The 15,421-nt window shown below is 36.9% G+C and overlaps 1 protein-coding gene across 1 annotated transcript in view; it reads right to left on the minus strand.

Annotated features, from left to right (window-relative positions):
* Nucleotides 1-818: 818 nt before the first annotated feature.
* The window catches only part of LOC106871708 (testis-expressed protein 10 homolog), a 58,993-nt gene continuing 44,390 nt past the window's right edge, over nucleotides 819-15,421 (minus strand). The window contains exons 8-14 of the mRNA XM_089363531.1: nucleotides 15,053-15,200; nucleotides 13,678-13,862; nucleotides 11,788-11,953; nucleotides 8,351-8,424; nucleotides 6,363-6,502; nucleotides 5,574-5,654; nucleotides 819-1,168 (exon numbers count right to left, since the gene is read on the minus strand). Coding sequence (XP_089219657.1) covers nucleotides 899-1,168; nucleotides 5,574-5,654; nucleotides 6,363-6,502; nucleotides 8,351-8,424; nucleotides 11,788-11,953; nucleotides 13,678-13,862; nucleotides 15,053-15,200 — 1,064 coding nt within the window. The 3' untranslated portion in view covers nucleotides 819-898. The remainder of the gene's footprint in view (nucleotides 1,169-5,573; nucleotides 5,655-6,362; nucleotides 6,503-8,350; nucleotides 8,425-11,787; nucleotides 11,954-13,677; nucleotides 13,863-15,052; nucleotides 15,201-15,421) is intronic.

Genomic DNA, 15,421 nt, shown 5'->3' on the forward strand with positions numbered 1-15,421 from the left:
ACAATAAACGCTGAAAATGTGCAGAAAATAGACTGTCAACAGCTGGGGGGGGGGGCGAAGCTAGAGGTAGTAGATAACTTCCGTTATCTAGGTGACCAAGTTAGTAGTAGAGGTGGATGCTCAAAGAGAGTAGCTGTGAGAATAAGATTGGGCTGGGCAAAGTTCAGAGAGCTCCTACCTCTGCTGGCAACAAAAGGCCTCTCTCAGAGTGAAAGGTAGATTGTATGATGCCTGTGTGTGAACAGCCATGCTACATGGCAATGAAACATGGGCTGAGACAGGCAAGGACATGCATAGGATTGAAAGAAATGAAGCCAGTATGCTTCGCTAGATGTGCAATGTTAGTGTGCATGTTTGACAGAGTGTAAGCATCTTGAGAGAAAAGTTAGGCATAAGAAACATCAGATGTGGTGTGCAAGAGAGATGACTGCGCTGGTATGGTCATATGATGCATCACACAAATAGCATCTGTACTAGTGGCATGTAAAAGCACCCATTACACTCTTGGAGTCAAATCGTCCAACCCATGCCAGCATGGACAATGGACGTTAAATGATTATGGCGCCATGCAAAAAAATACCCAACACAGTACTTTGTTAAGTGGTTGGCATTAGGAAAGGCATCCAGCTGTAGAAGAAACCTTACCAAATCAGACAATTGGAGTTTGATGCAACTTTCAGGCTTCCAGCTTCTTTTAAACCATCCAACCCATACCAGCATGGAAAATGGACTTTAAAAGATGATGATGATGAATATTAGTGGTGGAGTTAATTTGAACTTGAATTAAATTTTAATGAAATATTCAACAACAACAAATATATGAAACAAATATTTTAATAATATAATTATTGATATTTCATAAAATTCAGTCTTGCATGATGTCTAATCACAGCTAATGCTATATACTGTCAGCTAACAACTGAGACATAGCGTGTGTTGGAAGTTTAAGGAATGTGATGGCAGAATGCCAAAGTTCATCACATTGATTTGTATGCAGCCAGATGCTGTTCTCTGTGTCGTTCATGTACTTCAGCTGATGTAGGACGTTGTGACATAAGTGGGTCAGGTAGATAGTTACTTGCGACATATATAGTTTATGTATATCAACAGCATTACCGATATTTATTACACCAAGAGCAGTTTCCTCAGATAGCAATGCATAACGTTCCTGAGAAAGAGAGAAAAGAATAATACGTTTAGAAAACATATAAATCATATAAATAAACATAGTTAAAAGAAAACATTACAAATAGGTGCAGGAGTGGCTGTGTGGTAAGTAGCTTGCTTACCAACCACATGGTTCCAGGTTCATTCCCACCGCGTGGCACCTTGGGCAAGTGTCTTCTACTATAGCCTCGGGCCGACCAAAGCCTTGTGAGTGGATTTAGTAGGCGGAAACTGAAAGAAGCCCGTTGTATATATGTGTATATATATATATATGTGTGTGTGTGTGTGTGTGTGTGTGTGTGTGTGTGTGTGTGTGTGTGTGTGTGTGTGTGTTTGTGTGCCTGTGTTTGTCCCCCCAACATCGCTTGACAACTGATGGTAGTGTGTTTACGTCCCTGTAACTTAGTGGTTCGGCAAAAGAGACCGATAGAATAAGTACTAGGCATCCAAAGAATAAGTCCTGGGGTCGATTTGCTCGACTAAAGGCGGTGCTCCAGCATGACCACAGTCAAATGACTGAAACAAGTAAAAGAGTAAAGAGTATACTGTAATCACTGTTTGTTTGAAGGCCTGTAACTCCTGTAGTGTCAAGGATTTTCTTTCATTAGAGTCAACCCTTGACCTACGATATGCCAGCAGTCAACTGTGTCAGTGAGGGAATCTCTACACCAGTGTTTCTTAACCATTTTTTTACTTGTGGACCCCTTTGATATCTATTTTACTTGGATGGATCCTCAGAGCCATTTGATGTTAAAAAAAAAATTTTTTTAAATAAAACAATATTCTTATTCAATATCGTTAGGAACTGTATAAAATTTTAATGTTTAGTGTATTGGAGAAGTATGACTAATTTATTGCACATAAATTTTAACAATAAAATCCCATGTAAACCTCCAAGGGCCATACGAACCCTGACTGAGAACCACTGCTGTACACAATTGCTCAAAATAGGTGATGGGGAAGGCCATTACGTAATGTAGTTGTAGATATATAGTGACTTGAAAAAAAGATGGACTGGCTACAACTTGAACGTCTTTGATCAAAAACCTGCACAATCAGGACTGAGTCGGGGTTAGACAGCTACAGTCAATGGCTTAAACCAGATATTGATGCAATCAATGCACACTTGATATTGTTATTGGTATCCAATGCAATACTGCAATCAACATCATAAAAGCACACAAATTATACACTACACGAAACAAGCAAATCTTTCCCAGGTAAAATGATGATGAAAGATGGAAATCTCCTCCCAGAAATAAAAAGAATAGCACTTGGTTGGGCAGCCTTTAGGAAGGAGGAAGACCTCATGAGAAGTTCAAAATTAAAAAGAAAGATCTTCAAAGAGTACATCCTGCCAGTGAGGATTTACGGTAGTGAAACATGGGTTTTCAGTACTACCATCATGAAAACCCTTGTTATAGCCCAACAGAAAATGGAACAAACCACACTTGGCATCACATTGCAGAAGAAGAAAACCAAACACCTGGTTTCAAGGGGCACACAAAACTCAATGATATCATAAGGAGAACAAATATAAATGGGTTGGCCACATCATGCATCTGAGGACCATAGATGGACATCAAGACAATGGATGACACCAAGAGGCTGACCAAAGACAAGCTGGAGAGATGATCTCACTTGCTCTACAGTAATAGGACACTAGATAAACAGCCAATGAAAGAGTCTCATTGAGGCCACCTGAACTAAAGATACTCTCCAAATCTTCCTTAAATCACAACCACATGAAAAAAATACTGTCATGGTTGGAACATCTTTCACCATAAGTCTGCTATTCTATCAGAACTGTTCTACTGCAGCAAGCTGGCAGAAACGTTAGCACACCGGGCGAAATGCTTAGTGGTATTTTATCTGCTGCTACGTTCCGAGTTCAAATTCCACCGAGGTCGACTTTGCCTTTCATCCTTTCAGGGTCGATTAAATAAGTACCAGTTACGCACTGGGGTCGGTATAATCAACTTAATCCGTTTGTCTGTCCTTGTTTGTCCCCTCTGTGTATAGCCCCTTGTGGGCAGTAAAGAAATAAGAACTGTTCTACTGCTAAATAACAACATAAGTCAAAACTGAAAAAAGAAAAAGTTAGAGAAAATAGATAACAACCAATGCCAAGGTAACTCCTGACATGATGTGATCAGTTTTGTTAATGATATAATCATCATTTTACCTTTCACAACCATGGGTCAGACAGAATTCAATGAATCAGATTTTTCTATAGTCAGATGCCCTTCCTGTTACCAACCCTCACCTGTTTCCAAGTAAGAAAATATTTCTCCTTGCCCAGACACATTTTCAAGGAGGACTGGAAAAGGACACCACCTACAAGACAGTGACATTCTCTTAAAGCTATCATACGATGTCAAGGTAAGGAGACATACACACACAATATGATGAGCTTTTTTCACTCACAGGCCTTGGACTACAGCGAAAGATATTTGCCCAAGATACCATGAAGCTGAAGTGAAACTGAAACCATGTGGTTGAGAAGCCAACTTTGTAACCACACCAGTATACAAGGTGTTCACAAAGTCTGGGTACATGGGGATTAACACATACTTTAACCCTTTCGTTACCATATTTCTAACCAAATTACACCCCTTATGTGTTTCAATTAATTTCTAACATAATCATAAATTTAGGCTGGTTTCATTAAACAACTCTAACTTTTTTATTTATCAACATATTAATGTGATTTTTGGAAGATAAATTAACGAAAGGTTCTCAACCAATTCTATACCAAAATTTTTGTCACAAAGTGACTTTAATTACAGGTAAATACAGGTAAATTCAACAAAATATAAAATTATTAAAATTTTTGTTCAAACATCGCTACAGAAAATGGGTTATTAGCTAATATTCAATTGGGTATACAACAAAATATTATTATAGAAGAGTTGTGCACATTACTGGATTTATTACTGTCTCTTTTGCCAGTATAAAATTAAAATCCAGAGCAGTACCCAGTATTTGATTCACAAATCTTTTCCAAACTTTGATCCTCCATTCTGTGCGCTTTCCTGGCATATACTGTTGAAAACGCACTCGGCCTTTATAGCCCACCATATCCTTATCTATAAACTGTTTTATATGTGCTTTGAACACAGTCAATGAGGGGTCTTATTTTAAATAAGGGATCAAAGTCTGGTTTTCCACGTACTGGTGTACTGCTCGTGTCTCTTACATGTAGATATTGAGTCAATTTTAAAAACCGTATCCTCGTCATTATACTTGAGACATATTCGTCGCCAAAGGGTTCATCACTACTCCAGTAATTTGTTATTCTAGGTAACTTTCTAATGCCCATAATAATATTTATGGCAAAATATGCTTTAATTTCATTCAAGTTTATGGGAAACCTCAAACTATCCTTTTTTACGCTTTGTTTACATTTAGCGTAACGGTTTGTTTCCGCCGTAATCAATTCAAATAGGTACATCGGAAAAAGCAAAAAGAAATAGTCTAAAGCTTTACTCTCCTGGGTAAGACTGTGACTTGGTCCAGTTTCTTCAGAAAAATCACTGAAAGAAGGAGTTTTTAAATTTTCACTCCATTCAGATACTAATTCATTCTCTTTATCGCTATCATCGGAGCTCTCGGATTCACTGCTTTCATTTTCGGAAAATGAAACCTCAGATTCATTATCAAATACCACGTGCTTTTTTTTTTTGGTTACAGAGTTAGATTTATCAAGGTCTTCAACGGAAAATCCTTCGAATTCTGACTCGCTGCTTGACAGAATAAAATTCGTATCCATTTTTTTGTCAGGATTACAAATTTTGAAAACACAACAGGAACAAATTTGGAAAAAAATCTCCCAAAATTCACAAAATTAAAAAAACACGTCGATTGTTGTACAAAACTATAGCTGAACTGTTTACACAAATAATCACGTGTTTTCACGAATGTACTAACGAGATTTGCTCAGATATTCTCATTTAAATATGAATAGGTGATTACGGGCGGTTTGGTAACGAAAGGGTTAAGGAATTATTATTTCTTATATTTAATTGTTTAAGTTTTGATTTTATTTACTCCATGTACCCAGACCTTGTGGACACCCTGTATAATGTAAAAAATTATGTACCATGTAAAAAGCACCCAGTAGACAATGTAAAGTGGTTGGCATTAGGAAGGACATCCAGCTGCAGAAACCAAACCAGAATAAACTATGGAATCTGGTACAGCTCCTGGCCTTATGATCTCCTGTCAAACCATCCAACCAATGTCAGCATGGAAAACAGATGTTAAATGATGATGATGATGATGAACACAGACTATTTTAACAAGGATAGGTTTTATGTACATGTGCATTTACATGATGCCGGCAAGGGATTAGACATGATATAATGGGGCATCTTTCCAACTGAAATATCAAACTGTATACTCACCAACAGATCACAGAGTAACCTATCCATGAAAATCTGCACCTGAGATGTATTAGGCCAACTGGTGAGTAGAGAACAAACAACCTGAAAAATAAAGCAACATAGTTTTAAATAAAAAAAAAAACAAAACAACAGAAACAGAAACAACTTCAGATGTTTAACCATTTAGTATTCAGGTTCCTCTGTTAAATGTCAAGCTTTTTTATTCACATTGCTTTGAATTAGTCATACACTACCTTGTAGCTTTGATACTTCAATGAAGTGATTGTTCATTTTTAGAATAATCCTTTCTACTAAAGGCACAAGGCCTGAAATTTTGGGGGGAGGGGACTGACCAAAGACAAGCTGGTGAGATGATCTCACTTGCTCTATAGTAATAGCACACTAGATAAACAGCCAATGAAAGAGTCTCATTGAAGCCACCTGAACTAAAAATACTCTCCAAATCTCCCTTTAATCACAATCATACTGTTTTAGTCATTACTCAACGTTCATGACCACAGGTGAGGATAGGTACAAAAATGGATATGAATATAGCAAATTTGGCTTCCATACCAACTTCTGCCAAAATATTCAACCTTTTCTATGTTCAAACTGGCCAGATCCAGCCTCTCAAATCTACCATATAATATCACTGTAAAGATAAACAACCATCAAAAGCCAAAAGATAATGCATGACTAATTCAAAACAATGTGAATAAATGAGCATTACATTTGATAGAGAAATCTGAATGCTAAATCAATGACACAATAAAAAATATGAACAAATTTAAGAGGGGATAACTGACTTACTTTCACAATTTGACAATGCCGTGTAGTGGTTGTAGACTGGGTAGAAAACAACACTCTTGTGCCTTGCATCCCTCCAGATAAATGCAGTGAGTTTAGATCAGATTGATTAGGCAAACTTGAAAGTTCCTTCTGGTTCTGACCTAATTAAAAAAATAAAAATGCGTTGAGACTATTTATATATTTGTTTTCATGTGTGTGCGTGAATATAATATACATTGCATGCATGTCTTCATCAGCATCTAAAAGTCCATTTTAATGCTTGCAAAGGTTAGATGGAATTCATTGAGGATAATTTTCTACAACCAGATGACCTCCTTTGTCTCCAAGCCTCATCCGTTTCTAAGCAAGATATTACTTTCCCATAGCCAGACAGGTTTTCGCAGAAGATTGGAAATAAAGGGCATTGCTTGCATGACTGTGACACTCCCTTACAACTACTGTGTGATGTCAAGACAAGGAGACACAAGCAGCCCCTCCTCCCAGGCACAGACATATACATAGATGAAGTGCTTCTTACACTGTCTGCTTACTGAATCTACACATAAAGCACACCTGTGACGGCAACACGTAAAAGGCACATGTGATGGTGACACATAAAAGGCATGCGTGACGCCGACACGTAAAAGGAACCCATGGCAGCGACACGTAAAAGGAACCCGTGACGGCGATATGTAAAAGGAACCCGTGACGGCGACACATAAAAGGCATGCGTGACGGTATGATTGTAATATTACTATACATGCAAACATATTATTGATTATTGCAATATAGACATTATCTTAGCTAACCTATTACGTTATCAAAAATATATAACATCTATATGTGTGTGTCTGTGTGTGTATATATATATATATATATATATATAGAGATCATCGTTTAACGTCTGCTTTCCATGCTAGCATGGGTCGGACCATTTTACTGAGGACTGGTAAACCAGATGGCTGCACCAGGCTCCAATCTGATCTGGCAGAGTTTCTGCAGCTGGATGCCCTTCCTAACGCCAAGCACTCCGAGAGTGTAGTGGGTGCTTTTACGTGCCACCGCCACAAGGGCCAGTCAGGCAGTACTGGCAACGGCCACGCTCAAAATGGTGTTTTTTACGTGCCACCTGCACAGGAGCCAGTGCAGCGGCACTGGCAACGACCTTGCTCGAATGTTTTTTCATGTGCCATCAGCACAAGTGCCAGTAAGGTGATGCTGGTATATATATATATATATATATATATATATATATATATATATATATATATATATATGACAGTAAGGCGATGCTGGTATAATATATATATATATATATATATATATATATATATATATATATACATACACACATACACCATGTGAAATATGATGAAAGAAATATAAGATATAGTATATAATTTTTTTTAATGCTGGGGTTCCTTGAGACATGTAATGTATTTTCAGGGTTACGCAAGGGTAAAAAGGTAGAAAAACACTGGGTTAGAGTGTTGGACTCATGATTGTAAGATTGAGGTTTTGATTCCTGGACTGGGAGATGTACTGTGTTCTTGAGCAGAACACTTCATTTCATGTTGCTCCAGTCCATTCAGCTGGCCAAAGTGATTCATCCTGCAATGGACCAGTGTCCCGTCCAGGTGGGGAATTTATACGCCATGGAAACCAGGAAACTGGCCCTTATGAGTTGGCATGACCTGAGGAGCTAACAATTAGCTATTTTACTAAATTCTTCATTAATTTTAAAAGTTAATGGAATCAAAGGCAGTGTATTTCGCTTGAATTATGGTAACAAAAGGGTCAATCAACAAATTCCATTTCATCATTATTCTTATAGGCCAAACTTTTTGTAACATTTAGAAATCTCTCTCTCTCACACACAGACAAGATGTGACCTGAGATATTTCTAGAAGGGCAAGGACTATGAATAAGACTCTGTCTTTGATAGACCATGATAGTATGAAGAGGTGGATGTAAAATGACTATGATAATGTTACATAAGATTTGCTTACCTAAAGCAGTAGAGAAAAGGAGAGTGAAATATTGGTTGACTTCAGTTGGAGAAGGAGAACTTAATCGAATCAGTCTAGAAACAGGAACAATTGTCAAGTTAGACAAAACAATGGAAACAGAAAATTATACATACAGATCAAAATCAGAAAATTTATAGAAAATATGTAGAAAAGAAACTTGAAAAGCATGCTTTTATATTCAACAATAAAGGGATATGAATGAATATATATATATATATATATATTGAAAAATAGGTGTTAAAATAACAGGAAAAAATTTCCAAATATATCTTTCAAATTAATAAACAATTACTTAGGCAGTTTTCAAACACAATTTTTAAATATGAAATAAAGACATAACATTTTAAGCATTGAAAAACCAGGGTGGATTTTAAAAAATGCCAAAAGACAAAAGGAAAGTAAGAAATTACAATTTTGTTTTTACTTTTTGGTTATGATTAAAGGAATAGATTTAATGAATTTCATTTCCTATTGTATTTAATGTTTGTTGAATTTCATTTCCTATTGTATTTAATGTTTGTTGAATTTCATTTCCTATTGTATTTAATGTTTGTTGAATTTCATTTCCTATTGTATTTAATGTTTGTTGAATTTCATTTCCTATTGTATTTAATGTTTGTTGAATTTCATTTCCTATTGTATTTAATGTTTGTTGAAATTCATTTCCTATTGTATTTAATGTTTGTTGAATTTCATTTCCTATTGTATTTAATGTTTGTTGAAATTCACTAACAATACTCCTGATGTGCCTGTGCACCTTTTCCTCTGTATGGTTCTTTTACAGTGCACCATTCTATCTTTTTGTGTTTATTGCATACTGTGCATGCACTTCTGGTCTAATGTGTCTTATTGTGTTTTCTATCCCCTCTTTTAACCTTTACTAACGAGTTCTAATATAATTGAACAGTATGTGCAACAAGCTCACAATTAAAACATTTGTGCTAACTCTATGACTTAAGAAAAATAATGAAAAATACAAATAAAGTATCTTGGCTCAAATTAGAAAAAGTGTTTTAAAAAACATACATTAGTTATCAATGTGGCAGAGGGAAAATAACTCCAGGAGTGTTCTGCATATTAAATTGCAAGAAAGTTGCATTTATGTAATATAGTCAATTGATAGACTGATCGAAATTATCCGTGCTATTTATGGAGGAAAAAAAAAAAAAACGCCTTCAAAAAGTTGGTTTAAAATCTAACAATGAAGCAAGGAAGATAACTCCACGAAAATCAATTTGAAATTTTGGAAAATATAGTGAATACAGAATATAAGTGCAGAACGCACTTGATGGTATTTTCCCCTTAGCCTTGTTGGTAATTCTAATCTGCATCATTCATCATCATCAAGTTGGGTGACTTGCCTGAAGCAATGCAGCTCTTCTGCATCAGGTATTCTGTGTGAGTGATACTGCATGAATGTCTGGCTTGGATTTTAGTTACATTGGTCTTTGGTTACTTTTTTACTTGGTTCAGTCATTTGACTGCGGCCATGCTGGAGCACCGCCTTTAGTCGAGCAAATCGACCCCAGGACTTATTCTTTGCAAGCCTAGTACTTATTCTACCGGTCTCTTTTTGCCGAACCACTAAGTTACAGCAGTTTTGGGGGGGGGGGGGTATAAACAGACATATACATACACATACATATATACGACAGGCTTCTTTCAGTTTCCATCTACCAAATCCACTCACAAGGCTTTGGTCGGCCCGAGGCTATAGTAGAAAACACTTGGCCAAGGTGTCACGCAGTGGGAATGAACCCGGAACCATGTGGTTGGTAAGCGAGCTACTTACTACACAGCCACTCTTACGCCTAAAATACCTCATCTGTGCATGTCACAATTACACATATCAGTAGTTCACTAACTGAAGTGGTTGATCCAGGCCTTTGACAGTTTGTTGATTGTTCATTTGTTTAGCATCAAGTGATATTCGCTACTGATTCAATAAATTCATTTGTTGAAATACTTCACATCCACCATGCTACACAACTATGGTTTCAATGTAACCTGGCTTTTACCCATTGCTGGGACCACGACGCATGCAACTACCCCAGGTCAGAGTGGACCTAGGAACAATAGTGGCTAAGAGATGGTTCCACACTCCTCAAAACTATGGAATTCTTGAATCAGGGCCTTACTACTGGGATACAGTTTAAAGTCAGACCCAGGACAATATACATACATATATATTCATGCAGTGAAACTAGCATCACTACATACCCTCTATATTTTTATATAATCATCACTAATAAGGCCTCTGAGAACATGCTTCATTGTGGAGACCTAATAAGACATAAAAATGTTAACATTTACCAATTGGCTTGTAGACCAGATCTACTCTTATACTGCATTTGTTTTAAATGTATTGGGAGTTGTCTCCCTTATTTTTCTTAATAAAAACGTTAAGCATCAATGGAGAGAACTGTTTTCAAACTGCATTGTATTGATAATTTTAAATCGGTAGTTCTCAACCATTTTTAACATATGGAACCCTTTGGTTCCTATTTTATTTGCATGGACCCTCTTGGCCATTCGAGGTTTTTAAAATTCCATTATAGCTTTAGAATTAGATATTAGTTGGAATTGTATAAAAAACAAAAATTGTTCAAATATTCTGCGTATTGTAGAATCAATCAATTGCACCTGTAATCAATCAAATTGCACCTGAATTTTAATAACAAAATCTTATGTGGCCCCGCAAGAGTCATATGGACCCCGGTTGAGAACCACTGATTTAAATGAATCAAAGCGTCAGGAAGAGTTTCCAGCTGTAGAAACTCTGCCAGATGAGATTGGAGCCTGGTGCAGCCATCTGATTCACCAGTCCTCAGTCAAATCGTTCAACCCATGCTAGCATGGAAAGTGGACGTTACACGATGCTGATGATGAAAGCCTTTCAATTCATTATATCCCTTATGTGAGACCCTGCCATATTTATATTATTTACAGTAAACAGATATCTCTGAGTAGAAGCTGAAATTTTCTTGCCTCATCTTAAACTTATCAAGGTTCACATTAGATCCACATTTTCATCAAATTAACCCTTTAGCATTCTGATTACTTTGTCAAATATAATGCTTATCTATTCACACTGTTTAAAATTTATCATTCATTATCTTGTAGCTTCAAGATTTTGATCACGTGATTGTGTATTTTTAGAATGGCGTTGTAGGGTACTTACGAGAGGCCAGGTCTGCTTGACCTGAACATAGAATATTTGGGCAGGATATGGCTGGTTTAAATGCTAAAGGGTTAAATCATACATAATGGACAGTCATCAACTTTAAAATGTAAATGACTAAATTGACAAGAATTAAAAGGAGATAAGTATAAGATTTGATTCAACAATTCATAAGGAAGAAATATGGGAAAAAAAAAAAAAAAAAAAAAAAAAAAAAGAAGAAATTCTTGTTTACCTGTGTTGTAGAATTTCTAGAATATAAGCAATATTTTCAATTAACACCGCAGGACTTCGACTAAGTAGCACTATCTTATTTAACTGCTTGTCAGTGAAATGATCTAGACGATAGACGATCTCAAGCATGTCTCGTTGCAAGACAGCACTAACACGGGGTATGAGACCTGAAAGAAATCCCACGTCCTATTAGGGAAATTTCAAACACAACGGAAAATAATAATAATAATAATAATAATAATAATAATAATTCTTTCTGCTATTGACACAAAGCCTGAAATTTCAAGGCAGAGAGAGTAATCGATTACACTGACCCCAGTGCTCAACTGGTACTTATTTCACTGATCCTGAAAGAACAGAAAGGCAGAGTCAACCCCAGCAGCATTTGAGTTCAGAAGACAAGGGGCCAGAAGAAATGCCACATAGCATTTCGTCCAGTGCACTAATGATTCAGCCAACTTATTATAATTTTTTTCTAACACAGGCACAAGGCTTGAAATTTTGGGAGAACAGGGGTTAAACAATACTTGATTGATATTTCCTCAATCAGGGGATGAGGCAAAGTTGACCGTGGCAGGTTCTGAACTCAGAACATACAATAAGTACAATTCAATACCTCAAGGTATTTTGTGTGACACTAAATGATTCTGTCAATTATTGTCGTCAACGATGATGACAATTAACTTCTAGCATAATTTCTTTGCTAGCCACTAAGGGCAATTTGCATACATCATTCATACTTATGAAAATAGGAGAGGTTTTAAATAGCACTTACAGAAATATATGGGATGAGAACAAAATTTAAGGGATGGGACCCAAAAAGGCGCGATAAATGTGGGGAGAAATTTGAGATTTTTTTTTTACAGAAACCATATAAACAATTACATAGAAAAATTTAAATTATAACATAAAAACATACAATGATTAAAACTAAATATATTAATTACAATTAATAATATCAATTAAAATTCTGGTAATTAGGACACCCTATGACCCATACTACATTCTGTCTTCATTCATATTCCAAATCTGAATTCTCATCATCCATTGAAGCCCTAAAGTTCTTGTGAAGAATTATTGGGCCAGACAGAAGAAAACAATGCTCATATTCCATGGGTAGGTTTTCCTTGATTTGCTTGTAGACTCTTTAAGAGCATTTTAAAATTATTATATCACCAGCATGTTCTGTCTGACTTAAAACCCATCTCCAAAGGACCAGACACAAGCTTTTTACTTTCTCAATCAGGTCTTTGTCAATGGAGCAAAATGCTAGAAACATTTATCTTGTGGAGAAGGAGTTCCAATGCTTCTACACTAGCAAGGAAGTGCTCTCTTTAAAAGGAAGGATGGGTCTCCCTTTTTACACTCTAGATGATTTTAAGATAATGGTTTTTGGAGAGGGGCATTTTGCACTTTCTGTCCTCAGTCATCACTTGACAATCATCTCTAGCTTCTCTCTGCTCTACCTCATTACAAGACAATAGCATGCTGTTAATAGCTACTGATTTCCAGGACAGGGCACAAAATGACTGCTATCCTCACCATTTCTGAAGCTGTGTCTGATGGTGTTCTGGAAAGTAGGGGGCCTGTTGATATTGTTTCTGCCCCAGAAGCTCTCTGCTGCTTTTTCTTTGTTGTTTTTTTTTACGTTTCCAACTCTTCAAAGCAAAAGACCCTCAAATGGTTTTTACTACCACAAATATAATATCCGTCATTTTACTCTGTACCTTCAGTCTCAATCCCTTTGACAAGGAAGCTCCAGTTGTATATATTGAAAGGTGAAATCAACCTTGGCAGAAGGCCCCAATGATCTAACGATTCTACCAGCTCACCGCCTAAGCAATAACAATAGAAAAACAAGAATGGAATGATAAAAAATGAAACAACTCACTAAAAATGTTGAGGAGTTCATTCTGAAGCTGATCTTGTAAGCTACTTTGCTTCTGGCAAGCTGCCCTCTTGATAGCCTTCAGAATTGGGGTGACAGCTGCAGGAATATGATCTATCTGAGCACTGTGGCTGATGATTTGAACCAATAGAGTCGGCAATGTTGACAGAAATTGCTCAAACAAACCACTAGTAAAGGAAATAGATAGAGAAAATTTACACATAACAGTAAAACAGTGACAGAAATGTTAATGTATCATCATCATCGTTTAACGTCCGCTTTCCATGCTAGCATGGGTTGGACGATTTGACTGAGGACTGGTGAAACCAGATGGCAACACCAGGCTCCAATCAAATTTGGCAGAGTTTCTACAGCTGGATGCCCTTCCTAACGCCAACCACTCAGAGAGTGTAGTGGGTGCTTTTACATGTCACCCGCACGATGTATCTCTATTATATATATATTGATTTCTTACATGAAAAGTAAAAAGATTGGCATTTTTGTATGGCAAGAGGAGGGCGTGTGTATGTGTGTGTGATGGGAGGGAGCATTGCTTAGAATGGTTCTGCATTCAGTCCCACTGCGTGACACCTTGGGCGAGTGTCTTCTGCTATAGCCTTGGGCCGACCAAAGCCTTATGAGTGGATTTGGTAGACAGAAACTGAAAGAAGCCCGTCGTATATATGTATATATATATGTTTGTGTGTCTGTGTTTGTCTCCCCACCACATCACTTGACAACCGATGCTGGTGTGTTTACGTCCCTGTAACTTAGCGGTTCAGCAAAAGTGGCCGATAGAATAAGTACTAGGCTTACAAAGAATAAGTCCTGGGGTCGATTTGCTCGACTAAAGGCGGTGCTCCAGCATGGCCACAGTCAAATGACTGAAACAAGTAAAAGAGTAAATAGCCAGGTATGACTTAGACTACAGTATATGATGAAGTAAACAGCATGTCTCAGGCCACAGAATCCTTAGTAGTAGTAGTAGTAATATGAGAGTTTGCACTGTAACAGTGCATTACTGCACTAACCGTTTGTTGAGAGGATTTCTGTCCCCTGGCGATGACACCTTTGTACTATTCAGGCAACGACCTTCCAACCCACAGGAGTGTTTGAATAGTCATTGCAGGTGCAAATCCTACCTTAACCTCTTTTAGTCAGCTTTTATAACACATAGAGGAAACACTGGGACATGCCAGTCCCCACACATTAGACAGAGAAGGTTCGTTAAAAACATGTTAACTAAATCGTCTTAATTAATAAGCACAGTTCCACTAAATGAAACTAAATTACACCAGTTCCTCTGAATGAAACTAAAAATCAAAATGCTGGAATTACTGACCATAAGACAGATAATCTCTGCCAGTAAAATACTCACGTTAACATTTCATGCTGGTGTTTCTCCACCAAATGTAAGAAAAAATTGGTTAAAATGACCTTTTCCATGGAGAACAAGCTTACAGTGTTGTATGAATGAAGCATGACTTTGATTAATTTGATTAATGATTGAAGAATCTTATTATTACCTGTAACAAAAAAAAAAAAAAAATTTTTTTAGATAAATAATAATACTGAATTGGTTATTTGAGTAATATTAGATTTATAAAAGAGAGTATCATCATCATCGTTTAACGTTCGTTTTCCATGCTGGCATGGGTTGGACGGTTTGACAGGAGACTGGTGAGCCAGGAGGCCGCACCAGGCTCAAATCTGATCTGGCAATGTATCTACAGCTGGGTGCCCTTCC

The sequence above is a fragment of the Octopus bimaculoides genome, chromosome 1, assembly GCF_046866305.1.
Source record: "Octopus bimaculoides isolate indiv1 chromosome 1, ASM4686630v1, whole genome shotgun sequence".
Lineage (NCBI taxonomy): Eukaryota > Metazoa > Mollusca > Cephalopoda > Octopoda > Octopodidae > Octopus > Octopus bimaculoides.